General features: G+C 41.2%; 2 protein-coding genes and 1 long non-coding RNA gene across 4 annotated transcripts in view; 2 read left to right on the top strand and 1 right to left on the bottom strand.

The window, feature by feature from the left end:
• Positions 1–11364: 11364 nt before the first annotated feature.
• Positions 11365–12801, bottom strand: LOC125293599. The gene is made up of 4 exons (XR_007193380.1): positions 12699–12801; positions 12358–12453; positions 12154–12201; positions 11365–11414 (listed from the first exon to the last, which is right to left on the bottom strand). It is a non-coding gene; the product is annotated as an uncharacterized LOC125293599 (long non-coding RNA).
• Positions 12771–19639, top strand: fkbp1ab (FKBP prolyl isomerase 1Ab). Its single transcript, XM_048241593.1, has 5 exons — positions 12771–12892; positions 13037–13084; positions 15994–16106; positions 17701–17870; positions 17987–19639. The coding sequence occupies exons 1-4, from the start codon at positions 12856–12858 to the stop codon at positions 17827–17829; spliced, it is 327 nt and encodes a 108-aa protein (XP_048097550.1). The 5' UTR covers positions 12771–12855; the 3' UTR covers positions 17830–17870; positions 17987–19639.
• A 1276-nt stretch (positions 19640–20915) lies between these two features.
• Positions 20916–27880, top strand: part of sdcbp2 (syndecan binding protein (syntenin) 2) — a 36840-nt gene continuing 29875 nt past the window's right edge. Inside the window, exon 1 of one of the 2 annotated variants that reach the window (XM_048241592.1) lies at positions 20916–21282. The gene's annotated coding sequence lies outside the window, so the exon portion shown is untranslated. The remainder of the gene's footprint in view (positions 21283–27880) is intronic. The other variant, XM_048241591.1, reaches the window with a different exon arrangement.

Genomic DNA, 27880 nt, shown 5'->3' on the forward strand with positions numbered 1-27880 from the left:
TGTAGTAGGCGGCTACAACATGGTCAGGCCAGTCATTACTTTTATAATCACGGGGCATCGTAACAATGCAACTGGCATCCTGGTTGAGAAACACTGCTTTAGATGATGGTAAAAAAAGGTATTATTGTGGTCTATTGTGTTCACTAAATGCACAATATAATTTTATATACAAATTACAGTGGCGCATATTCACAGCAGTGCTCAGAGGTGAATGAGAAGGAAAAAACATTGAAATGTTTAAGAATATGAAATTAAAATATAAATTTATTATTTGAATGAGAATCCTGTTTTTTATTCATGTGCTCAGAAAGACGAGCTGAACTCTCTTCTGATTTTCTCAGGCTGTTCGTCAGATCCTGCGTCATTGGCGCCCTACTTATTCCTGTTGAACGCTCTCTCTCCACCTCCTATCTGTTCTCCCCTCATGTGGTGGACGCACCACTTGTACTGAGGTCAGGGGGGGCAGTGAGTACTGAGGTCAGGGGGGGCAGTGAGTACTGAGGTCAGGGGGGGCAGTGAGTGGACGCACCACTTGTACTGAGGTCAGGGGGGGCAGTGAGTACTGAGGTCAGGGGGGCCAGTGAGTGGACGCACCACTTGTACTGAGGTCAGGGGGGGCAGTGAGTACTGAGGTCAGGGGGGCAGTGAGTGGACGCACCACTTGTACTGAGGTCAGGGGGGGCAGTGAGTGGACGCACCACTTGTACTGAGGTCAGGGGGGGCAATGAGTACTGAGGTCAGGGGGGCAGTGAGTGGGCGCACCACTTGTACTGAGGTCAGGGGGCAGTGAGTGGGCCGCACCACTTGTACTGAGGTCAGGGGGGGCAGTGAGTACTGAGGTCAGGGGGGCAGTGAGTGGACGCACCACTTGTACTGAGGTCAGGGGGGCAGTGAGCCACCACAATAACAACATGTACTACGGCTGGTGACATTCCACCAGAGGTAAAAGTCCCAATACTTTGATGAAATATTACTCAAATACAAGTTAAATTAGCCATCTGAAAATATACTTTAATGAACTCCAGGTTCGCTAACTACGTTGTTGGTGCTTCATTTTATGTGTAGGGACCCTGAGCAAGCTACTGACGAGGTTTGATGCTGTTTTGAATAATATTACTGGTTAAAAAATGCTATTTGGGAAGCGTTTCGCTCATGGCCCTTAGTTAATTTGCGATTTGGGGCTATAGTGTATACCGGAGTAAGCTCTGTAGTGGTTGATCAACGAAAAATACTGTCTCCACGGCTTATTTGATATGTTTTAATGCAGAAAAACACCATTGGGTCAATTTTCGCTGGAATTACACTTTGAAGACAAGTGTCTAGCCTAATAATTTAAATATCATGATGTATTCAAATGACTAAATATGTTTAGCTATTAGTAATTATGCAGATCATAAAAATACTATAAATAATTAAAACTAGAACGTTTATATGAATTCCAAAATATGAAATAGAAACCTATGACAACCATCACTTTCTATGTGTGTGTGTGTGTGTGTGTGTGTGGAGGGTAAATCGAATTCTATGGTTGCCACTGATGTGAATGATCACACAAACCAAATCAAATTTTAATAAATCGCAAAAGTATCGAAATCAAGATTCTTCACTTGCTATTGGTATTGAAACAATAATGATGGTATTGTGACAACAGGAGTTGGGGATATGTCCCCACAAAAGCTGAGACCAAACCTACGCCCTTGGGAAAAAAAAAAAGCAAAAACAGGAAAAAGAAAGAGATCAAAATGAGGGAAAACAACTGCTAATAAACGTCTTTCTAACGTTAAAACTAGGGCTGTCAACCAATTTAAAAAACATAATTGAATTAATTACATTCTCTGTGATTAATTAATCTAAATTAATCACATGCATCAATGTTTGCCATGAACATCTTAAAAACAAGTTTGGCTGATGAGTGAATCAATGAAGAGCCAAACCAACATTATAGACTTTAAAGTTCAACATCTCTCTCTTTTATTATAACAATGAAGAGCCAAACCAACATTATAGACTTTAAAGTTCAACGTCTCTCTCTTTTATTATAACAATGAAGAGCCAAACCAACATTATAGACTTTAAAGTTCAAAGTCAACGTCTCTTTATTATAAAAACAATGAAGAGCCAAACCAACATTATAGACTTTAAAGTTCAACGTCTCTCTCTTTTATTATAACAATGAAGAGCCAAACCAACATTATAGACTTTAAAGTTCAACGTCTCTCTCTTTTATTATAACAATGAAGAGCCAAACCAACATTATAGACTTTAAAGTTCAACGTCTCTCTCTTTTTTATTATAACAATGAAGAGCCAAACCAACATTATAGACTTTAAAGTTCAACGCTCTCTCTTTTATTATAACAATGAAGAGCCAAACCAACATTATAGACTTTAAAGTTCAACGTCTCTCTCTTTTATTATAACAATGAAGAGCCAAACCAACATTATAGACTTTAAAGTTCAACGTCTCTCTCTTTTATTATAACAATGAAGAGCCAAACCAACATTATAGACTTTAAAGTTCAACGTCTCTCTCTTTTATTATAACAATGAAGAGCCAAACCAACATTATAGACTTTAAAGTTCAACGTCTCTCTCTTTTATTATAACAATGAAGAGCCAAACCAACATTATAGACTTTAAAGTTCAACGTCTCTCTCTTTTTTTTATTATAACAATGAAGAGCCAAACCAACATTATAGACTTTAAAGTTCAACGTCTCTCTTTTTATTATAACAATGAAGAGCCAAACCAACATTATAGACTTTAAAGTTCAACGTCTCTCTCTTTTATTATAACAATGAAGAGCCAAACCAACATTATAGACTTTAAAGTTCAACGTCTCTCTCTTTTTTATTATAACAATGAAGAGCCAAACCAACATTATAGACTTTAAAGTTCAACATCTCTCTCTTTTATTATAACAATGAAGAGCCAAACCAACATTATAGACTTTAAAGTTCAACGTCTCTCTCTTTTATTATAACAATGAAGAGCCAAACCAACATTATAGACTTTAAAGTTCAACGTCTCTCTCTTTTATTATAACAATGAAGAGCCAAACCAACATTATAGACTTTAAAGTTCAACGTCTCTCTCTTTTATTATAACAATGAAGAGCCAAACCAACATTATAGACTTTAAAGTTCAACGTCTCTCTCTTTTATTATAACAATGAAGAGCCAAACCAACATTATAGACTTTAAAGTTCAACGTCTCTCTCTTTTATTATCATTTTCCCTTTGGCTCAGGCATTAGCGTGTCTGGTGTCAGATCTTTAGCATGATGAATACAAATGACTGAAGTTACCACTCACTGTCAATGACATGTGCAGAGTAGGCTACCCTAACACCAAGGTAATGTGCAGAGTAGGCTACCCTAACACCTAGGTAATGTGCAGAGTAGGCTACCCTAACACCAAGGTAGTGTGCAGAGTAGGCTACCCTAACACCAAGCTAATGTGCAGAGTATGCTACCCTAACACCAAGCTAATGTGTGGCCCCCTATGATTTATCCTTTTTTGACCATTCAAACATGTAAATTTTTATTCACATAATCACTAGGTTGTTGCCTTTTCTATCCAGTAGGTGGCAGTCCAGGATAAGAAATAGAGCAGTTCAATAAATTAAACTAAACAGTAGAAAAAACAAGTGCGAATGGAAATGCAGTGTGTGAAGTTATTGGAATGGAAATAACTGTAACCACTTTCAACAAATGTAGGGAAGTACGGTTTAAGTTTAAATTAATTTGTGCGTAGTGCCGGTGTCATTCATTTCTTTCTGTAGTCAGATATGAGCTACACGTCGCTTAGAAATCATGTGAAGCCTACAGTAGATGCGCACTAAATGCAAATGTGCGATTTGATGCAGGCAAAAGAACCGGGACGAATGAAATAGTTTTTAATTAAACATAATTTACAGAGACATTGTAAAACACTGAAAGCTAATATTATGTCACTAGCAACCTATCTGTCGTCTGTCAAATACAGTTGCATTTTCGGCTCTGAACAAAACCGTTTAGGAGTTATTTAAGCAGAAGTAAGCTATGTACACTTCCCACAACTTACTAACAATATTTGACAACATATCATGAATTACGATTACCAATTAGATTAGATTCAACGTTATTTAGCAGAGTACAGGTAAGTAAGTAAGTATATACTCTTTTGATTCCTTGAGGGAAATTTGGTCTCTGCATTTATCCCAATCCGTGAAACACACTCAGCACACAGTGAAAACACAGTGAGGTGAAGCACACACTAATCCCGGCGCATAAGCTGCCTGCATCAACAGCGGCGCTCGGGGAGCAGTGAGGGGTTAGGTGCCTTGCTCAAGGGCACTTCAGCCGTGGCCTACTGGTCGGGGTTCGAATCGGCATCCCTCCAGTTACAAGTCCGAAGTGCTAACCAGTAGGCCACGGCTGCCCCAATAGGTACATAGCCAATGAAATGCAGTTGACATCCAACCAGAAGTGCAAAAGCAGCATTAAATACCGTGCAGGTTGAGTACAGTATTCTGTGGAGTTATGTAGACGATAGAGATTAATTATGTACAATAGTGTATATTTAGATAAATACAGGTTTTCCAGATGACATGTCATATATATATATCTGTTATTTTAATTCAATGATCAAGATGTATATCCCCAACCGCGCACTGCGGTCTTCCGATGAGCGTCTGTTGTGTCGACCAGTCATAAACGCTAGGTCAAATTCAAGACTCTTTTCCTCAGTGGTTTCCATGTTGGTGGAATGAGTTACCCAGTGCTCTCCATTCCTGTTAGGCTCAGGAATACATTAAGACTAATTGTCAAAACAGTTTTGTTTATGGATGAATGCCGTGCAACCCTAGACGGTCCAGGGCCCAGTTTCCCGAAAGCATCTTATGCCTAAGAGCTTCGTGAAGTCCCTCTTACGAACGTCTTAAGATTTGCCGACTGTTTCGCGAAACCATCGTAGCTTAAGAACGTTGTGAAAACACTCGTAGATCTACGAGTGCTCCAGAGTTCTCGTTACCGGCTAAGAGCGTCTTAACAGTACTTCTCACTGAGGTCACCAACAGGACATACAGAGGAATTACAACTTAGAATACATAATCCAATTTACGTTCCCATTCTTTATTGTGTTTACCTGTGATGAATCAGATTTTAGCGTGCAAAATAGCCTACATTTAATGGTCATAATAATGTGATGACAAGCGGACCAAAATGCAATCCAGTTATGAAACGAGACGTTGCCAGAATAGTTTGCCATTATCTTTGCTAAGTGAAGGCTATAATTTATTAGACCTATGAAGTAAAAGCAGAGAAAGGAACATGTGGTTTAGTCTGTACTGCATCAAAATCTAAGCCTACACATTTCCTCACTTTCTTACTCGACTTCTTTCTTATCTTCAAACGTGTTCTTAAGTGACACCGCGGAAAATTATTGCATGGTGCAACAATCTAATCTTAAATAATTACAATTATTTATGTCTGTGGTAACCTAGCCTTGGGTGGTACTTGTGTGGTAACCTAGCCTTGGGATGCTTACATGCAGATGTTAAAGTGTTTCTATTTTCGTATTGATGTGAATTAATGTGTAGATACGAAGTTTAAACGGTAGGCCTATAGCTGTGACGTGCAGTCACCTGACATCACCATCAAATTAGAGGACATTTCAGAACTATTAACGTGGACAGCTCCCCTTAAGAGCATCTTAAGAGCAGTGCACACGCGTTCATGCTACGAGCATGTTCTGGAAACAGTCGGGAAAACCAAACGAACAATCGTAAGATGAATCGTAGAAAACCCTCTTAGGAGTGTGTCTCCGTTATCGGAAAACTGGGCCCTGATGGATGGAGTAATGGATAGTTGGTGAATGGGGTCCTATGTTAACAAGTAACTTGGCCTGTTAAGATGTTTTTGATTGAAATAACTTTTGATTTAATTTCTATGACCTCGTAATGCTGCAAATTCAACAAATGACCAATTTTAGTTCTTTACAACCGATAAAATGTCTTGAAACTCTGTTGTGCATAATAATTTGGAACAGTGCATTTTGAGTTTTTTATTTTTGAAAAAAAAAAAAAAATACTGTTATCATTGGAAGGTTTGTTCAATAAAATTTGAATTATACTCTAATGGTTGTTGACTTGAAAATTATACTGTCATTTACATCAACTATTTAGGAAAATCTGATAAAAATGTAATTTGCATAATAATTTGGAACGCAGTGTATACAGTGCGTACGGACAGTACTCACAGTGCTTCACTTTTTCCACATTTTATGTTGCAGCCTTTTTCCAAAATGGATTCAATTGATTTTTTTCTCTCAAAATTCTACAGCTAATACCCCATAATGACCACTTTAAAAAGTTGTTTGAGATTTTTGGAAATGTATTAAAAATGAAAAACAAAGAATCACTTACGTTTTGTTTCCATTGATCAGGAATATAAAAAATAAATATATTGTGTAGTTTTGGGTGTTACCAGTATTACAATATGCTTGGATACTGCAATAATGTTGAAAGACACGAGTGTCACTAATGAGTTTTGAGAATTGGCTACTACAGTACTCAAGACAGTCATGTAACGCCGCTCAAAGTAATCTCTCCCCCAGACCACGGGAGAGCCCTTTTTGTTTAGCCCGGCACACCTCCTACAGGGACTCAACAGGACCAATTAGGGACGGCAGCGTCTGCGGGAAACTGAAAAACAAAACAAAGGCAGTGATGAAACAGCGCAGGACCAAATGTAAACAGGTAAACAGTGCAGTGCAGGACCAAATGTAAAACAGTGCAGTTCAGGACCAAATGTAAACAGGTAAACAGCACAGGACCAAAGGTAAACAGTGCAGCGCAGGACCAAATGTAAACAGGTAAACAGTGCAGTGCAGTCAATGTAGTTGTAACGGGAGTGTTTTGACCCCTTAAATATACTCTGCGTTGTGTTTTGTTGTTAAATTCATACATATCCATACAAGTCCATGTGACAACTGAATTGGATCTTATTTACAGAATTTATTGCTCAGTGTAACATGCGTGCAAGATGCACCATCCAAGGGGGGGGGGGAGGCCTGAGCCCCGAGCCCCACGTCACTTTTACTCTAACTAACCCTAACACAACTGTGGGAAAAATTAACAGAACAGAGAGACACAGATTATCATGGGGGGAAATTCAGGGAAACGCAATCACTCCTGCTACACTCACCCCCACTGATTTCACTGAATTTTGTAAAAAAAAAAAAAAATACAGGAAGGAAAAAAAAAATAAAAAAAGGTAAACCCTCAATGACAAGTAGCACAGGTAAGTGCAACGCAAAATCAGGACCACAGGTCCACCAGCTAAAAAGAGCTGTCCGGTGACGGACTAGAGAGGTAAGGGGCTTGCTAGTCCCCAAACTAATCCTGGGTAAGGTGCCATCTACACCTCATAAACAGGGATACACTAAAACTGTGAACACAAAGTCTAGTACAATAGACTGAAAATACTGAAACTTCTCCCCCTTAAAGGGACACCAGGCAACGTTTTCGTGTTAATTAATCATCTTCGTAAGTCGGTATATGGTTAAATGACTCATTCAGGGGAATAAAAAGGCTCTCTCGCCGCCCCTACTGCCTGTAGGAAGAATATCCCACTTGCAAGTTCGGTGTATCCTACCCGCCCGACCCGAAGCAGGATCAGTTTACAGCACAGAGGCAGGCTAGCGAAAACGCTAGAGATTGTTGCAAACCTGTGTATAATGGCAGAGCCGGCGAAGAAGCATCGAAAACCCTTGACGGAAGACGCAAAGAAAAGGAAAAGAGCTTCAGACCGGAGCTTCAGACCGGAGTTTCGTAGAGAATAAGCATCAGGCTTGCCTGGTGTCCCTTCAAAGGGAAGTAACCAGTGTGATGAGGGATATACTTGTAGAAATGAAACTTATCAAACAGACTGTATAAAGAGATTTTACTGATTAAACATCAAAATTGCCTACACAGTAAATATAAGTAATATACAAAAAAATATCTGAATTTGCCATGTAACGCACATTGAATGACCTCAAATGCACTATATAAATAAACTTGACTTGACTTGAATGTACTCTAGTGACCTCCTCTAAAAAGACTCCGCACCCACTGAGCAGACATAGTCTGTATGAGCCTTCTACCAAACCTTGTGCGTACGCCACCCCTATGGCGACCAGGAGAGACAGGAGATGCAGCAATACCAGTGTGGGAGGAAGAATTGAAAATCGAATGGGGATCAACAGGCAGAGACTCGCCAACACACATGTCCGACACAGCACACGCAGGACTGTCACTGAGGACGCTGAGGCGTCTAATTCCACTCTGACCGAGTCTGGAATTATTACAGTCCCTCCGTCTAGTCAGTCAAATCCCCTGAGTCCCCACTATGCGTGTCAGAGCAACCAGGAAGACCAACCCAGAGCAACCCATCTAACCGTCCTGTCATCAGTGTCATCGTCCAGGCTAGACTGTAGGCTGTCAGCCACACTAACCTAGCGTTCATGGGCTTCGGAAAACCCTTTTTCCGAGGCAAAACATCATCATTCCGCGTCATTCACGTCACGTAATGTGTGAGTCAGAGGTCGGAAACTGGGGCTAGATTTTGCTAACAGAGTTGCCCAGTTAGGGGCTCGTCATCACTTTTGTCATCACGTTGTAGTTCGTTTGTAGTCGATGTGGCCTTTCATGTCCAACAGTTTTAATGTGAACTTGGGAATTTGCCGTTTTTGTCACTTGAAAGCTGTATATCTTTCTTTCAGAAGTGTCTTACACTATATTTTAAGCAAATACAGTTGTTTATTTAGGATTAGTGAGTGTATGTTTTCACCTTTGTTGTGGCATCCTTGTTTGTCACACACTCTGACGGCAAAGCACATGAACACTTGCTGTGGGAAAAACAAAGTAGCCACGGGGGCGGTCCTTGTCATTCCGAAGTGCCTTGAATGCACCCTAATACTGTCTCCAGAGAAAGACAGGTGCTCGTCAGTGTCATTTCTGTCATCAACTGGCAAAAAATTCACTGGCATGATGAGGTTTCTGTGCAATTTTTTTATACGACCAGCTGCTTCAACGGGAGTGTTGACAGGTATGTGTTGGCCCCTATCACCAACATTAACAGGTAGACCCTTTTGCTCTCCTGTTATAGACCTCTGTCTGCCTACGCTGCCGTCTCTCAGTGGTCGACTGCGCTAAACATTTAGCTTTCCAAAAACGGGAGATTTGTTTTTTCGGGGGGGGGGGTCAGTGTTTATACCGGATCTGTGTTTGCATATTTAATACGTTTCATACATGTGTTTCAACACTGCATTTCGGTCGTTGCTTTTACCTTACCGTTACCTTACGCATGCCAGTTATGTATCCACCAGCTGCCTGCCTGCAGCCTACTTGCAAAACTCCAAAGCTGCTTGCTGTCAGATTTGGTTCCGAGGGTACAAGTTCAGTGTATCAACAACACTCAATAACAGTTTATGCGATGTGTTAATCAATTAAATAAATTCCCAACAATTTCACAACAGCTAGTTCTGGAGTAGGCCATTCAACTAGCCCGCTTGCTTACGACGAGACTTAGGCTGCGCAGTCGGCACCCGCTACCTTATTTGGGTTTTGGGTTGCCAGGTTTTAGCCTATGACAAAACGGTTGAAATTGAAACTAAGTGATTGTGTATGTGTAGGGTGTATTTCATACAGAATCTGGCAACCTGAATGGATCAATGATTTTAAAATGAAGTTTGATGGCCATGCAAATTACGGGAGTTTTCCGGGAGAAATAACAAAACGGGAGGGTGCTGGGAGATGACCTTGAAATACGGGAGAAACCCAGGAAAAACGGGAGTGTTGACAGGTATGTGTTGGCCACTATCACCAACATTAACAGGTAGACCCTTTTGCTCTCCTGTTATAGACCTCTGTCTGCCTACGCTGCCGTCTCTCAGTGGTCGACTGCGCTAAGGCCATGGCTTCTCTTAAGTCCCTCCTCAAAGACTCAACATATGTGATGAGGAAAAGTCCAAAGGTCTCAGGAATTGCAGAAAAAATTGAAGGTGTAGGGAATACAAAAGTCATTTGAAAAAAGGAGGAAATCCAAGGCACTCTTCGTATCCAAAAATGTTTATTTTACATGGCTATGTCACATTTAAAAAACATAAACTGGGCAGCACCCCACGTATAGCGGCACAGAACGCCTTTTTCAGGGTATGGTGCTCAAACAAACAATTTTCTCTTAAAAGGTTAGCTAATCACAAACACCTGGATAACACAGGTAATGACTTCACAATAGGTAATTAATTCCCAGGTAAACAATACAAGAAAAGGCCACTAGGTGGTCATATCTCTTAGGCTAAGGACACCAATACAAGAATCCCATTAAACAAAAGAACTATGGTTGCAAAATCCACATTTGTACGTACCCAATATCTGTCTGTGGAGCCAAATGGTCTTTTTGCTCACGCTGAGATGGCTTGGTACTAGTTTGTATCGAAGGGTGGGGGCCCCCCTAAAAGTAATTTTTGGGGGGACCAGAAACACTTCTCTAAGAATAGGGTCACTTTTCAATAGATTCAAATTCGACAGTATTATCCATTTTATGGGATTGGCTAGACTGCTATATTTAGTAACAAAATAAACTTGCTCTTGACTGGACTAGACCCGGTCCGTGTAACGCTTTGCAGTGCTATGTTCTATTTGCAGAATTCACGAATTCACATGAAAAAAAATATATATATAAAAATCGGCTTAAAAATCTGTTATCCATTCTTTAGGACGGCACAGTAAATGGGTTATTGTTGCTTATTTTGATTTTCAATTGAGCACAGTTACGGTTTTCTGTTCAGAAGTTAAAAATTTAAATGATGCTTCAATTTTCTAATTTTCCTTTTTTGCACTTGTGGTAGGACTGAACCACGAGCAGCGGGGGGAGAACACCATCTAGCTGGGCCAGGCTAGATGGAAGAGAGCGCCGCCTGAAGTTGTTTGTGATTTTGACTCATTACTTTAGAGATTAATAATTTAAAACTTTTTTGGAGAAGGAACATTAAACATAACTTTCAGCCTATGTTGAACATATACAGTATTTGAATACCATGGCCATGCCATACCATAGCAAATATTTCCCCAAAGCAGAATGCTTTGCCATCGACGTCAGTCTTGGCTATACCGGATACAGGCTACCCCAAGCACTGTTTGACATGGCATTTTTACTTATTTAACGCTTTACGCTAGACTAGGTTTCATTAGGCTAAACGAAGACACAACCTAAAGTGAGCCTAATTTATCAGTTTATCCATTTATTAATTTCAACAGCAAATTAGATCTATAAAGACACAAGAAAGATGCCAGAAATATTTTCAATTCATTTTATTTAATGTTTAAAAAAGTCTGATGATGATGAAAAAATGCTGTTAGAAAATGTTCCCCCAAAAATCAGGTTCTTCTCCTGCAAGAGACAAAAACAACAATTAATTCACCGCAACACTTTCATCTTTAAAGTCTACCCTTACCGATTGCTGTTAAGGAATTTTCATAGATGCAGAGAACCACTACCGAGCTCGGAGAAATAGATTTCAAACCCATTAGCATTACCTCAGCTGATTTTTCAATCAAGCAGAGGCGAAGCAATGCCGTTATTTCTTAGCTAACGCCCCAAAACCACGAACTCTGAAAGTGACTAGAGAAAGTTGGGACTGAAAAGTAGCCTACATTTGCTTTGGGAACTTCAGCTGATTTATTGCTGATTTATCTGTGCATTTCCTCTGTGCAAAGGCATTATGATGACACGACCAGCAGGTTAGCTCAGCCAAAGACAGTAACGTTAGCTAATAGCCTAGCTCCCACTCCTCTCCATACAAAAACGACAGCCTTTCCTGGGTTAAGTCTCACAGTCAAATAATAACGTGCTATTCTTACACCCAAGCATATTGCTGTCCTTGTACCGGTAATCATGGATGCTGTTAACATTTCGCCATAGCCGCTAGCTAGGTTTAACATATTTTCCAGTGCTAGCTCAACTAGCTAACGTGAATTAGTTCACAACGAAGTTGTAATTACCCCAAAACAGCTCTTTATAAAGTAATGTACACCAAGTTATGGCTAAGTCTAGCAGGCAAATATATAAACAGTCATACAATTGACACAATGCCTATTTTCTGACAATTTACATGAGTGAATTTACCAACCTGAAAGTCGCTGCTCCAGGAGGCTGATCTGACGTGCCTGGCTGCCTGCTACACCGCATAGAAAAAGAACAGATAGAGCGGGATCTGCGTCTGGTAGTAAGCGATCAAAAGCCAACATACATGGAAGCTGGGGTAAAAAAACAGATAAGCGGGATCTGCTCGGGATCTGCTTTGGGTAGTAGGAACGATCAAAAGCCAACATACATGGAAGCGACTTCAGGCCGATACCCTGCGACATTATTATATGGGAGGATTCCATGCTGATCTGAAACCGACATCGGGCAGATGTATGTGTGCTGTCTGGGTATGATGGATAAAGAAAAATACATAAGGATATTACAACACAAAACAACACACAAGAGGCTATTAAAAGAGATTTCCATTTCCTTTTAAAAAAATTCAATAACAAAGACGAAAACATGTCAATAGGGGACTCAAAGACTTTTACATAAAGAGAGAGCCTTGGGTTTTATACATAGATATAGGACTAGGTTATCTTTGCTTCAAACAGATGCATTCTTGTGTTATTTCCTTTTTCGTCTCACCATTTCCGGCGTCGAAGGCCGTACAAGCGTAAACCAAACGCTTTGGTACGTCGGTGTCACGTGGTCTTTAACGCTGCATAGAGACAGCTTGGAACAGCCGCCGAGGGAGCAGATTGCGGGAGGGTGTCGTTTTTGGACGGAGATACTGTCGAACAAAATGGGAGTCGAGATTGAGACAATAACCCCGGGCGATGGTAACATAAAACATCTAATATCCATTATGAAAATTTAGTATTTAAATGTTTATATATTTTGATATTATTTGTCTCCTTTTGATCTCATTTTTTTAACCGCGGGCTCTTGCCTGTTTTCCTGTTTTTCTCTGCGCGCTCTAACAGGAAGGACTTTCCCCAAAAAAGGACAGACGTGTGTGGTGCATTATGTCGGTGAGTCTTAAATAGGTTTGAAGTGACTTAGTAGCTTTATTGTTTTCCGATTGAGTACCTATGAAACTGGGCGTTAACTTGGTGTTATATATTCAAGATATCGGTATATCGACCATTTTAGCTATACAAGCAACCTCTATTACGAATCGTATCAAACAAGCCTAGCTGATGGCCCCAGCAATGCCAGTGTGTAGTTAGCTATCTGCTAACTGGGTATGCACCCAACACGGTTTCCCTGTAAAATTACAATAAATGGAAAGGTCTTCTCTGTAAAGATCAGCATGCTTTCGTGTATGTAAGATTGGTCAGTGTAAAGCTGAAACCATGCATATCTTAACGTTATTCGTTAACGTTACAAAATCGTGTCAATCTATTATACGAACAGATAGACGTTAACGTTTGTTACGCTAGGCACTGTTAGCTATAACAAACGACACCCCGGCACAACCTCAATGAAACTGGGTGCACTGTATATAGCCATCTTGTACTCTACGCTAGTGTTAAATTAAAACGCAGATTTATTTTTATTTTATTTTAATCGTGCATCGTTATTCCATGTAGCTCCACTTGAAGTTAATTGAAAAATATTTTTTTTTACTCACGATGTCCAGCCGTCGACAGCCTATTGCATCTGTCTCATTCAGACAAGACAGCTCTGTTTTTAAACCCCGTCTGATTTTTTGCCTTTGTTGGAGCTCGAAGGATTGGCGGCGTTGGATAGAGCGGATTATCAGCGTCTGGGGTGATTGACTCCATGGGATATTGTGACTCGGTGTATTGGCTGTAAGTTAGTGCATTAAGGAGTTCTGAGTGGATAAGTCTTTAATTAAGTTACCGATCAGGTGCACAAGGAATTGTTTTAATTTTCTTAAGATAATGCTTCTACGACGAGCTTCTCACTTCCAAAGCGCTAGACAGTTGCGATCAAGGCAGTGAGGCTGGTGTTTGATTATGTAACTTTGAAATACTACCCACATTCTTTATTAACATTACTATTTTTTTGTGTGGAAAATAAAGGGATTTTATTACAGTTATTATGAATGGGGGGAAACGGGTATTTTAATTTATTATTGATGTTATTTATTATTATTAGGCCTACTATTAATTGTTTTTGTTGTTGTTATTTTACCAATGAATGGACTATATAACACCATAACTAGCCATGCTGACCCATTTGGAAAACTGAGCAAGCGATTCATTTAGTCAGGTTATGTGTAAAGTCAGTTTTGATTTGTGATTAAGTGATATATACTGACACATCCATAGAACGCGTGTCAATGAGTCTTTGCAGCTGTTGAGGTACTTTCAGTACATGTTAAGTGTGCTTGTATGGTCACATCCTAGGCCTATACAGATACTGTTATGGTCACATCCTAGGCCTATACAGATACTGTTATGGTCACATCCTAGCCCTATACAGATACTGTTATGGTCACATCCTAGGCCTATACAGATACTGTTATGGTCACATCCTAGCCCTATACAGATACTGCTGAGTGTGAGGATAAGGGGATAGCAGTACGATGCAGGCTTTACCTTGTAGAGGTGATCTGGATAAGGGGATAGCAGTACGATGCAGGCTTTACCTTGTAGAGGTGATCTGTGTGGACAGCAGGTTTTGGCCCCGTTTCCTCTCACTTGAGTACAGGCTAGAGACGAGTGCTGTGGCTGTCTCTGCTGAACGGAGAATCCTCTCCTTGACACAGAAACCTCAGTGCTCCCTCAGGAAGGAATCACAGCAGGAAAACTAAGATGTGGTCGATTTCTTGTGTGTTTGTCACGTATGATTCTCCATCATTTGCCCTACGTGTCACATAAGCACATAGTGTTGCGCGCCCTCACTACTTAGTACACTACATAGTGTTGCGCTCCCTTAGTACACTACATAGTGTTGCGCTCCCTCACTACTTAGTACACTACATAGTGTTGCGCTCCCTTAGTGCACTACACATAGGGTGTGTTCGAAACGGGTAAAGTTGCTGCCTTTTAAGATATCTAACTGGGGAGCAAGGCAGCAAGTGCGTTTCGAAACCGAAAAAACAAATTCTGCTGCCTTTTAAGATATCTTAGAATTCCCAAATAACGGGAATAACATTTTTGGAGGCAGCATCGATGCACACTTCATGCTCCCTCCTACCCATAATCCCTTGCGGCAACGTCAAACAGCTGTAAAAGGTAAACAAACATGGCGGATGACCTCGGTAATGGCTGCTGAATGTGTTTAAAATGTCATTTTGCTTAGATTTGTAGATCAGAGATGAGAAATAAACAATTTACTATCTGATTATGCCATTGTTGTAACCATTAATAGCGTCTGGTCTGATATATCTGCCGGCCGTAAAACTAATAGTGCTAAAAACAATAGTGTTGCGCTCCCTTAGTACTTAGTACACTACACATAGTGTTGCGCTCCTTAGTACACTACACATAATGTTGTGCTCCCTTAGTGCACTACACATAGTGTTGCGCTCCCACACCACTTGGCCTACATGTTCCTTTGCAGTGTGGGCTTCTCATGCATCCCTGTCTGTCTGTAGTTGTGGGCCTCTCATGCGTCTCTGTCTGTCTGTAGTTGTGGGCTTCTCATGCGTCCCTGTCTGTAGTTGTGGGCCTCTCATGCGTCCCTGTCTGTAGTTGTGGGCTTCTCATGTGTCCCTGTCTGTAGTTGTGGGCTTCTCATGCGTCTCTGTCTGTCTGTAGTTGTGGGCTTCTCATGCGTCTCTGTCTGTCTGTAGTTGTGGGCTTCTCATGCGTCCCTGTCTGTAGTTGTGTGCCTCAGAGTGTGAATGCTAAGTGGTGGGGGTGGCGACAGAGACCCATCTGGTGGTCTGCAAGGGCTTCCGGGGAAATGACCGCTCTCTTTCTCTCTCCTCTCTCTCTCTTTCTCTCTCTATCTCCCTCCCTTCTAGGCTCCCTCACCGATGGACGCAAGTTTGACTCTTCCCGCGACCGTGAAAAGCCCTTCAAGTTCAAGATTGGCAAACAGGAAGTGATCCGTGGCTGGGAGGAAGGGGTAGTGCAGGTATGCAATGCCGTAAGCCTTGTGTGCGTGTGGTAATGAAGGGCGTGTGGTAATGCATGTGGTAATGAAGGGCGTGTGGTAATGAAGGGCGTGTGGTAATGCGTGTGGTAATGAAGGGCGTGTGGTAATGCGTGTGGTAATGAAGGGCGTGTGGTAATGAAGGGCGTGTGGTAATGAAGGGCGTGTGGTAATGCGTGTGGTAATGAAGGGCGTGTGGTAATGAAGGCGGAACACAGCGGTTCAGATGCCGGAACCAACAACGGGGCAAAGCAGAGTTACCTGTCTATGGCGTTGCTTGTCTATGGCGTTACTCTTTGCTTTATGACGCGTGGAGCTGTCTGTGGCGTTACTCTTTGCTTTATGACGCGTGGAGCTGTCTGTGGCGTTACTCTTTGCTTTATGACGCGTGGAGCTGTCTGTGGCGTTACTCTTTGCTTTATGACGCGTGGAGCTGTCTGTGGCGTTACTCTTTGCTTTATGATACGCGTGGAGCTGTCTGTGGCGTTACTCTTTGCTTTATGACGGTGGAGCTGTCTGTGGCGTTACTCTTTGCTTTATGACGGGTGGAGCTGTCTGTGGCGTTACTCTTTGCTTTATGACGCGTGGAGCTGTCTTTGGCGTTACTCTTTGCTTTATGACTTGGTGGAGCTGTCTGTGGCGTTACTCTTTGCTTTATGACGGGTGGAGCTGTCTGTGGCGTTACTCTTTGCTTTATGACGCGTGGAGCTGTCTGTGGCGTTACTCTTTGCTTTATGACGCGTGGAGCTGTCTGTGGCGTTACTCTTTGCTTTATGACGCGTGGAGCTGTCTGTGGCGTTACTCTTTGCTTTATGACGCGTGGAGCTGTCTGTGGCGTTACTCTTTGCTTTATGACGCGTGGAGCTGTCTGTGGCGTTACTCTTTGCTTTATGACGTGTGGCGCTTGCCCCAACAAATGCTGATACGGCGCACAGCAGTTTTAACTTGCCTGCCATGTCAGACCTATTTGATGTATCCTGGTCACTGGTTTCCTCCAGCAGTCTCCCTGGGATGTGTTATGTCATTTACTACAGATGGGTAGAGACTCTATCTGATAAAAGGAAAAATGTGCAACACTTGTGGTGGATGGGGAATAAAATTCAATTATCTTTTCTTTTGCTGACAAGCAGCTAGATGTCAGCTTTTCAGTCAAAGAGAGACAGTGGCAGGAAACTGAGTTCAACTCAATTATTGCAAAATGTTATTCACTCACAGGTGTTTCAGATCTGGTCACTGACTACACACCACTGTATATCACTGTGGATCATTTTGTCTAAATTAGGATTGTTAGTGACATGTAGCTGGAGGGGGGTAGTGGACTGTTCCTGGTGTTGGTGTGCATACATTTGAACAGTCTTTACAACAATTTGTGTTATTTCTCAGTTTAGATGTATAAATATAATGTGTGTGTATAAATAATGGCTTCTATCAAACACAATCCATCTGCTGCAGTCTGCTGCTACCTTACCTATGAAACACAATCTAGTTTAGGGTTTAGTCAGGAGTCCCTTTCAGGTTTTCTGCACCTGAAACGGCAACTGAATGCGACTCCTTTTGTGCTCTAATGTCCGTTTAGATGAGCGTGGGGCAGCGGGCAAAGCTGACCTGCACTGCTGACTACGCGTATGGCAACAAGGGGCATCCAGGGATCATCCCGCCCAACGCAACCCTAATCTTCGATGTGGAGCTGCTCAGCCTGGAGTGAAAGCGCTTCTCTTCAGCCTCTCTTTTTGTTTGTATTTTTTGGTGGGTGAACATGTGTATGCAATATGCATGTGCAATGTTACATGTTACTGTGGTGTATTGTGTGTAAGTTTGCTCATGTAAAGATGTAATTATTTACCCCTTTCTCTCCTCTGCAGTTGTCTCCTACCTTGGACACTTGTAAAGAAGCTAGGGGAGTCTGCACTTGATTCTTTAAGAGTCCCGAGTCTAATCTTCCACCACTTGGGTCACTATTTTATCCGTATAGATCTGTGTTTTTGTCAGTGACTGTTATTATCCTCCCTCCACACTCTTCCTATAAAACTATGGGCCATAACCTAACAAACCTCGTGATGTTCTTAATCTTAAATACTTAAATTGTGGATTTTTTTTTTTTTTTTTTTCTGTTCTAGTTTGTGCATGATCAAGTGTAACTACAACATACCAATGAACCATTGAGCAGAGATCTCGTTTACACAGCAATGCACATTCACTCACTGATTTTTCCACTGAAAGGGTTGTCCATGTGCAAGCAACCATGTTTGACTTTGAGTTCAAGATGTAAGGGTAACGAAAAGCACACGTTGGCATTCATACCTCCTCCCATCTGGAGAATAGAACAAAATATGAATTTAGCGTAGGAGCGTGAAGGTCTAGCCTGTACTGTTAGCTTGCATAGAGGTGTAGCTTTGAATCATCATGGTCTATCCTTTATGATGTCAATCAGGAACTCCTTTACAATGTTAATTAGAAATGAAGTTGTATTTTCTTTTTTAATTCTGCCCCTCCTATCTGAATTAGGTAGTTGTGATTAGTGTCTGTCCATACACTCATGGTTTAGTTTGGTAGCGAGTCCCAGCATCCCTGACCCTAGTGCCTCTTCATAAAACAGCCCAATGACAATGATGTCACAGAGGAACAGTCTTGCTGCAAAATGTGTCTAATGTCGTGTTGCCTCAAATTGAGAAAATTAATCCAAATAGGTCAGATAGAAGGAGAAACAAAACAAATTGCTGTCTTTTTGGTGGATATAACTTCGCTTTGTATTAATCAAATAAATCAAGGTTTTGAAAATGGAAACGATATCAATATACTTGCTAATAAAAACAACTGTTTAGTGATACTTGGACTTGGACATTTTAACACTGAAATCAGACTAATTTTGCAGCCACTCATTGAACGGACAGGGGCTGTGCATGTTCCATAGTCAAGTCCTCTACTGAGTTGACTTTCACTGTGCTCAACTTTTTCCAAGACATTTTAGCGACTTTAGTATTCATCTGGGTATGTGTGCACAATGGTACACACTAAATTGTGTTTTTTTTCCTGCAGAAATGTTTTTGCTAAAGTGGGGAAGTATCTTGCAATTGTGACCTCCCCCACCTCATTTACTTTAACTACTTGCCATCATTTATATATCTCAAATGCCAACTTTCTAACACAAAGAAATACTATTCTACAGTTGGACTTTAAATTATACATTTGTTTTTTTGAAAGCTGCCACTATCAATACTGATGTGGGACACATTGCCTAAACAAGTTGTTTGTAAACAAATTGTTTGTTTAGTCCAAATGACAGCTAGGGCAACAATGTTTTGTATGAATAAATGTTTTAATGAAGAGTTAACATAAAAATATAGCTTAAGGAGATGCTGGCCTTTGCTACTGTTGAAATTCAAGCTATCTGGATATGTGGCTTCAAGGGTCCTTTGCTGCACTGTTCATTCGTGTGCTCAGTAACTAGCGCAGGCAAAAACCAATGATTAAATCAAAATGTGCTGTTGCAATAAAGTGCTTTCTACCTGCTTTGAGAAATTAGCCTTTTTTCCGATGTCTTCACCAGACTGCGTTTTTAGCTGTGTTTTGTTTTTGCCGTCCCCACAACCATATAGCTCAGGGGTGGGCAACTCATTTCCCCAAGGGGCCACATGACAAACGGACTGTTGAGGAGGGCCGGACCCAAAATACCCAACTCAAGTCTGAACTCAATTCTGTCCTATTCTGTTCTTGTATAACATTAAGTAAATCATATGGTTTTGTTTACTACTCGTAAGAACAGATGAAAATGTGAGGGAGACCAAGGAAAAACAGCAATAGGCTATTTAATCTATGTCCAGTATTTAATCCTCATTCTCGAAAAAGATTTTGACATTGACTTTTTTTTCTTTTTTTTTTTCAGTTTTCAAAGACTGATATAAAAAAGAACTACAATATCTATATAATTAGGCTAGGCCATGAAAATGTGCATGAGTCAGTACAACTTTAGGCCTGTGCCACCATTTCATCAACACTCAGCAATATTTCATCATTAAATCATTACCATCATTAAATTAACTCTATGCACATCGCACAAATGGTATGGGCGTACAAATATCAGTCGCTTTCAAAATAAAAGCAACGATATTGATTTGCGTGCATTATCTCTATGCTAGGCTCTTGACTATTGTTCTTTCACGGACCTTATGCGGGCCGGTCAGGGAAAGCCCACGGGCCGGATGTTGCCCATATATGTTATAGCTTATTTACAAGCAAGACTTTGCCACCATGAATGACTGAAAATCACTATACTTCTCTATCACCCTTCTATCATGCTGACATTTTTTCACCATAACCATTAACTTACAATGGCACATTTGGAAACAGACACACGAGGGGTCAGTTCATTTGACAATAGGCCTACTGCTTGTTTAAGAAGGTGGACGGAACCCTCAAGACTGCGCTTCTCGAATGCAGATAAAAGGAAACAAGCAAAACAACACCACTAACCCAAACTCAACCAACTGTGTAGGACTTCGGAAATAGAAAGAAATATATTACTTACCTCAACAGTCTGCCACAGTACGACCCAGGGTGCCTATGCCACTGTTTCTCAGTCAGTGCAGACCATATTTGAGTTGAAATGTGCGATCGTTCAGGATGGGCTACTGTTTAATTTCGGATATAGTTTACCTGTCAGGCCTTGAGAATGACTAATGGCCTAGTCTACTTGTGGTCCAACGTAATTCATTGAAACTATGACTCATATAAGTCATATGATTGGCAGCCATAAAGTCGCAACATTACCATTGTCGTTTAGATAGGGGAGCTGCCACAGCTGTTGCCACTTTTGACCGTAGGCCTAGGCTATCTGTTTTGACATGTCAACATCCTTTTTCCAGAGCAGTATACTATAGTATATATGTTCCCGACCTACAGTCGAAATTCAACTTTGTATGACAAGTAAACGAGGGTTAAACAGCACAGCACAGAAAAGTCTTCAGAAGCTGGTTAAAAGGCGGTCTGAAATACGTCATGCAAGCCCTTGCCTACCAGGAAGTTTAGCAAAGAAGTTCCAGTAACAGCGCAAAGCGAGAAGTACCTCGGCTCGGACGTGTCTGGTTTTGTTAGCTCGCTAGGACTAGCTACATAAATCTGACCGTATTTGCGCTTGGGTTTCAGTACAGTAAATTACAAGGTAAGAACACTTCTCATGAACAAGTTTTGAGTACGGACACATAGGTATGGTAATTCGATGAATGGTCAATTGCGCTAGAGCTGTTATGGTTTTAATTTTGTTCTCGCTGTTGATCAGCTAGTTTCTAGCTCCGTGGCTTGAGTTGCATCGGTTGCATCTTTATCCTAGTAGCTAACGTTACCTTAGCTAGCTCACAAAGTGGTAACTATCGCTAGCTGCCCAGAAGCTAGCGGTTTCTCGAAAGAACAAAGACAAACCAGTTAGGTAAACATTTGACTTTATCTAACTGTTGTGTTTTATGAGGTCATTACATAACGCACCTTAAACATGGAGGTAACATCTATGAGGAAAGCTTATAAGTTGGACATCGACATAATTGCAAAAGTTCACTGGCAAGTAGTTAAATCAGTGGTAATAACAGCTTAAAGTAACACCTGGGATCCCACCCCGTTAGCTAACTTAACGTTAGCGCGATGGCTGTGATGGCGCAGTTCATCTTGCTATCACTAATAAGTTAACCGTTTTCTTAATAATTCGTCAAAGCAACGTGTCTTACGTTCATTTCAGCAGTCTAATATCACTTCTCTCTGGAATCCATGAACGTTGGCTTGCCGTTAACGTTGTGATACGTAATGATTTGACCTAATCATATGAGTCAGTTTGGGGACACAACGTTAACCAAAACATCTAGCAGCTACCGTTAACGTTATTTATCATCGGCGTGATGACGACAGTTAAGTGCTAGGCCTTTATATATGGTGCTAGGTAAATTGATGCGGAGGCCTCTTCTCTGCTGTGGCCAACATTTACTTTTAACTTATTTAGCCAGTATGAACTGTCTCCAAGCCATGTTACTTTGATAGTTAACTCATAAGTGAGTTTAGTGACGCTAACTTGCTTCCCCACTCATGTGAATGAAACTGTTTCTCACAATTTTTTGTCAGACCAAACATCTTAACCTTAGCAAGGCCATTTGGTTGAAGGAGGTAGAACGGGGGATTCCAGAATGACATCAGCTTCAGGATTATGTTAGCCACTCATTTCAGACTGGCTGGACATTGGTACCAGTGTTGTAAGTTTCACGTGATGGTGGATATGCGTAGCGCAATATTGGTGTCTCTTTCCTTAAACTAACAAAGTAAGATATCACAACAAATACAACTCCGGTAATGCGAAATAATATCATGAAAAACAGTCATGTGTGATTTGTCAGTTTAAAGTTAGAACACTCGTCACCTGTCACCCACCTCTTATAAAATCACAGATTCAGGCCAGTCTCAATGGTTTCGTTTTCAAGGCTGAGAATGATCGTTTTCTTTACCTCCCCAGACCTCACACTCTGGAGTTTTGGAGATTTCAGCTGGTGCTGCTATCTATGACCATTACTGTTTTCAGACATGTCCTCCGCACTATGCGGATCTTCAAACGGATGTCCGACCCTTCAGGCGATTCAGATAATTTTATGATGCTTACATTAAGACATTATGCAACTTAGTTTCTCTGACCTCTGTGTCAATAGGGCAAGAATCCTTTTCCCAGAGTGACTCATTTGTGTTTCCAGTTCCCTTCAAAAAACCTCTCGTGATGGTTTTGCTTTGTTTGATTAGAGATAATTTTTTGAGGATTTTGTCTAGAGATTCCAAAATCTAAAGATTTATTCCAGAACAGAGAAAGTTGTTGATGTTTGTTTTGGCAAAGTAATGTAAAATGTGATAAATTATCTTTGTTTGAGGTTAGCTGTTTTAAGAACTGTCCAGAAGTGTGAGAGCTCTTTAGCTAGTCTGGTTGTCCAGACTTTCCTGTTCTCTACCTCCGTACATCTTCTGAAGTATAGTCTTTTTACCTCATGTTGTGGCCTCTTGTTTTGTGTTTGCCGCCATAAGTTTTATAAATAGCATCGCTGTCTTCTGTTTCGGACCGAGCTGGCCTTGATAATAGCTCGCTTATGAACGGCTGAAGGAGGTTCTGGGGAAGACAATGAAGGCACAGCGACCTCGGAGTGATGGACTGGAGTCCTCTGACTCAATTATGTTGTTGCTAAAAGCACTCAGCCAGTGCAGAGAGCCCATCACTGCCCAACAGTGATTTGCACTTTTTTTTCCCTATTCCCCAGCGAACCACTTCCAGTAGACAGCAGTCATGAAGGCCTCTAAGTTTGTGGAGGCAGGTTATGTTGCCAGAAAGCCCAAAGTATTTTAAGGTCCCTTGTTTTAGCCAACATACTGCGAGAATGCCCCACCCTTCTCATAGCCCAGAGCAAATATTGAAGGGGGCTTTACAGCCTCTAATGACATAATGGAGGGATTGTATGACATCCTCAAGAAGTGCTCTGCTGTGCTGTGTCCCATTGGAAGTAGAGTGGTTCAATCTTGAGTCTCGTGTTCTGCTGTGAAATATATGAAAAGGCTTGTAGATCTGCCATTGGGGGAAACCCCCTTCTCCTGTCTGAAAGGCATCCCGTTTCCTGTGAGTGGGCATTGGACCGTAGTTTGATCCTGACTGGCCATCTCTGTGGCCTACAGGAGTGTTTTCCTGAATGCTCAAAATGTTCGGGTAGGGAAGGTGAACTAGGAGCTGATTATGATAGTTAGCGGTCATGCTCTTGGCCTCAGTGGATGAAAACAAGGTGAAAGTTGGCCCTACTTCTGACTAGTGTCTGAACCTCAGGGGCCGTATTCACAAAGAATCTGGCGAATTTAGGAGAAACTCCTAAAAACTAGATGTACCGCATAGCGGTACAAAATATGACCGCCGCTCAGTCCTGTACATCCGTTCCGCGAAAAGAAATCACACTTCAATTTGTCTCCATATTTTACTCCATCCCCACACTCTTGAAACTTTTGTGTGTGCTTGTTTGGCATGCCTGAGTGTGTGTGTGCAGCTGCACAGAAAGTAGCCTACTGGTGCTGAAAAGGTCAATAGATTGTAGAATAGCCAAAGAAGATGTAGCATTGTTTAGAGATTTTAAAGGTTTTATAACAATCACAAGTAGGGCAGTTCATCACAGTTCATCCATTGCAACTGGATTGATGAAAGGTCACTTACACCTGTAGGCTACATTGTATTTGGGAAAAGCAAAAGGTATCAGCACAATGTTATTTATAAACAAAAAACATCTCTGTCAGTTCCATGCCGTTTTCAACAGCTATCAAAAACAAAGGTCATTTTTGGATGGATGGATTTTTTGTGAATGTTTCTTCTTCTACATAAGATTTTAGTCATCTTTAGTTCATGTGATACTTTATTGTCAATGCACAAATTAAGTAACAGTAGTCTGAAACGAAATGCTGTTTTACATCTAACCAGTGGTGCAAATAACTGACATGTCCAAATGGGCCTTGATGAAATGCGTCGCTATGTTCATACATTTCTGTTCATACACATTTTAACGGGCCAAAGTTGAAGAGCTGTTGTCTGTTATTGTTCGTGCAAATATAGGCTGATTCATGTTCCCTTGCATTGTGTAACTGAGGTCCATGGCTAGTCTGGCTTTCACCAGACCAAGCTCAATCTTTTAAGAAATCAAAAAATAAATAGCGGGCAGATCAGGCTAGGTTTACAAAACTGTAACTAACAAACTCCTAATAGAAAGCTGTTAGCTTCCCTAAGCTACAGGTAGGCTTATAAGGTAGGCCTATTTACAACATAAATTGTCAATAGGCTATGCTGGCGACACAAATAAAATCTCCTTTGGAAACCAATGGCTCACGCCTTACAGTATCAAGCGGCCTTAAACTGCCATATCGTGGCGGAAAGTTGTAATAAAATTCACGCAGCTCCATGAGTCAAGGAAAGCGCGAATGAAGTAGCCACTTCTAAATGGGACCCACTACACAGTAGCTTAAGGTGTGTTGCTAAAGCCGCCATAATGAAATGAAGGTGTCATTGTTTGGATACTTCACACACATGTGCTTTTTAATTTCACAGACTACAACTACCAAGCTGGAATCAAAGCACATCGATTCCCCTCACACCCCTGCACGCATTTTAAAACAAAATAAACAGAAGCGCCTGTCTCACATGTATAGGCAAAACTGTATCAGACCCGGTGTAACGTTGGTAAATCTTCCATTGCACAGAATGATTTTTGTAGCACGTGCAACAAATGACAGTCGAAAGATACAATTACAGTGCTGCTATCAATTTGCTTGGTATAACCGCATTTATAGTTTTCTACAAATGCAATCAATGAAATTGGCCTCCATCACTCAACCAACGCTAACGGTAACATTACCTAGGTCCTTATTGATATTATAAGATTAATGTACTTGCAGTAAAAACCAAGCATGTCCGATAAACATCCTCAGATTTATTTCGGCTTCAAGAAGAAATGGGAATTACATTTCATGTGAACATCGTCCTATCCTTATTAGACGTTCTCTGCGGTAGCCTAAACTAGTCCTTGTAGGAAGCGTCTATTGATTTTCCAACCCACTTTTAACTTCCAACAAAATTACGTCTCACTACAACGATGCGCCATCTAGTGGACAAACGACTACTTATCGCCAATACTGGAAATGCAGACATGATGATGATGATGATGAATATTTATTTTGGCTTTCTTTTAATCCTACTGAATTTGTAATTATGTATCGGCCGTTCTAATAACGATAGTATGTGGGTGCCTGTGTGTGTGTGTGCATGTGTATATGTGTGCACCGCCATCTACAGGCCAATGAGTGTACAGTCACTAAATGTACACATAACCTAATTTTTTTTTAGACCCCCCCCATGGATGAAATTCTACGAAACTTGGCATACCCCCAGAGAATGCCAGGTCAATCATACACATAAAATTTGGTGCAGTTCTGAACATAGGGGCGATCAAAGCAGAATAATATTGCATTTTCATTTTTTACCGGGGGGGTGCAAATCACAAATGAGTGATTATGGGCCAGGTTGATGTGGGCCCTTGAGACCAACATACCATAAAAGATTCTTCATCCTCAGTGCCACGGTTCAGGTAGTTATTTAGGAAAAACTGCTTTTTTTTGCGGTACGGGGGGCAGTGGCCCCCGGGGACGAAACAAAATTTTTCCGTAAAAGTCTAGTGGGGCTACATACCGACCAAATTTCATGTGCCCCGGTGGTTCGGTGTCCCGGGTATCGTTGACCAAAAATTCAGGAAGTAGATGATGGGGGAGGGGGGGGGACTTTGACAATCCCTATATGACCGCTTCGCTAGCGGCGGTCATAATAATGGGCATGTCACTCTTAACTTTAGGACCCCTAATTTGTTTGGCTAAGAGTAATTCACAAAGCATTTGAGCCCTAAGAGTAGCACCTGAGTCTGGGACAGCTTAGAAGTAGTCGAAAGGACTCCTAACTCACTAAGACCTATGCACAAACAATCCTAAGCTGCTTTTTGTGACATTTCATGTCGCAATGTTTTGAAATGTACGTATGCGGCTAGGAGCTCTCAATGAATGGTTTTGGTTGTTGTTAGTGGCGTTATTGCATCCCTTAGTTACAATGTGCAGTTATTCCCTCGCGACTGTCAACTTGTAAACTAAATGTAACATTTCATTGTAAATCAAGTTAAGTTGTTTCTCCTCTTTGCAAATGTACGTGTCTTCATACCATCGTTTAAAACATGTTGCATGCATGCTGCATGGTGCATCGTGCATCAAGTCGTAGTGTATTTTATTATGCTACTGGGCTATTTGCTTTGTCTTACTCTTTATTTATTTAGGCTATTTGTCATCATCTTCCATCTTTCATGGCATTCGCTATATCTCGAAATGGATTTTGTGTATGAAAGGTGTGAAAATGGCATGAAAATATGCCTGTCGTTTTCGTGTAGACGTGGCCAAAGAAGCACACCTGGGAATAAACAAAAGGTCTCTAGATAGGCTCCTATTGCATTCTAACCATTCAAGGATAAACAAAGGATACTAAACACAAGTACATGCACAGGTGTAATGTTGATTTCACAATGCTTTCATCACACACCAGAGGACTTGGTACATGTCTACACACACTTTACGTATTCACTTAGTAATTGCGTTTAGCTCAGCGCGGGCTCATAGCGGCTTATAGCGTTGGCACAATGTCTTTGTGAAAGGAGGTCGTTGTGAGGTTGACCACCAAAAACTAGTGCTTCCTGTTTTGATGGGATTAGACTGACACACGTGATGCTCTCTTGCGTACACACACAGACATCTATGCTGAAGAAGGATCTCTATAGGGAAGTAAACCATCCATGATAACTGTCATCAGTGTTTCCCCTACAGTGTATTTAATAGCGGCGCAGCGCCGCCGCTGGATTTTCAGCGCCGCTGCAACATAATATCACGAGATTCACTTAACACACTGTAAAAGCACAACGCCAACGTCATCTCGAAATTGTTTTCTGAAAGTTTTGAGTAAGTTAAGTGCATCAAAATCCGCGCTAGCCTCTCATTATTCAGGACATATATGCGGCATGATGTGTCAGGTGATTACAAGCCCAAAGACAAGTCTGCAGCCCATATGGCTAGCCCACGCTCTGAACACGGTTACATTGTTTAGCTATCCCGACTGATGGGGACTTGCTCCGCCACAGTGTAGCCTATGGTGTCATCGTTCACTTGTAGGTTACACAATAAATAGCCTACTT

The sequence above is a fragment of the Alosa alosa genome, chromosome 4 (assembly GCF_017589495.1).
Source record: "Alosa alosa isolate M-15738 ecotype Scorff River chromosome 4, AALO_Geno_1.1, whole genome shotgun sequence".
Lineage (NCBI taxonomy): Eukaryota > Metazoa > Chordata > Actinopteri > Clupeiformes > Clupeidae > Alosa > Alosa alosa.

Bases quoted from the DNA above. Each gene is read 5' to 3' on its own strand.
- fkbp1ab (XM_048241593.1), top strand. From the start codon at position 12,856: ATGGGAGTCGAGATTGAGACAATAACCCCGGGCGATG. The intron at 12,893-13,036 runs GTAACATAAAAC...GCGCTCTAACAG, and splicing joins GACAATAACCCCGGGCGATG to GAAGGACTTTCCCCAAAAAA. The intron at 16,107-17,700 runs GTATGCAATGCC...ATGTCCGTTTAG, and splicing joins GGGAGGAAGGGGTAGTGCAG to ATGAGCGTGGGGCAGCGGGC.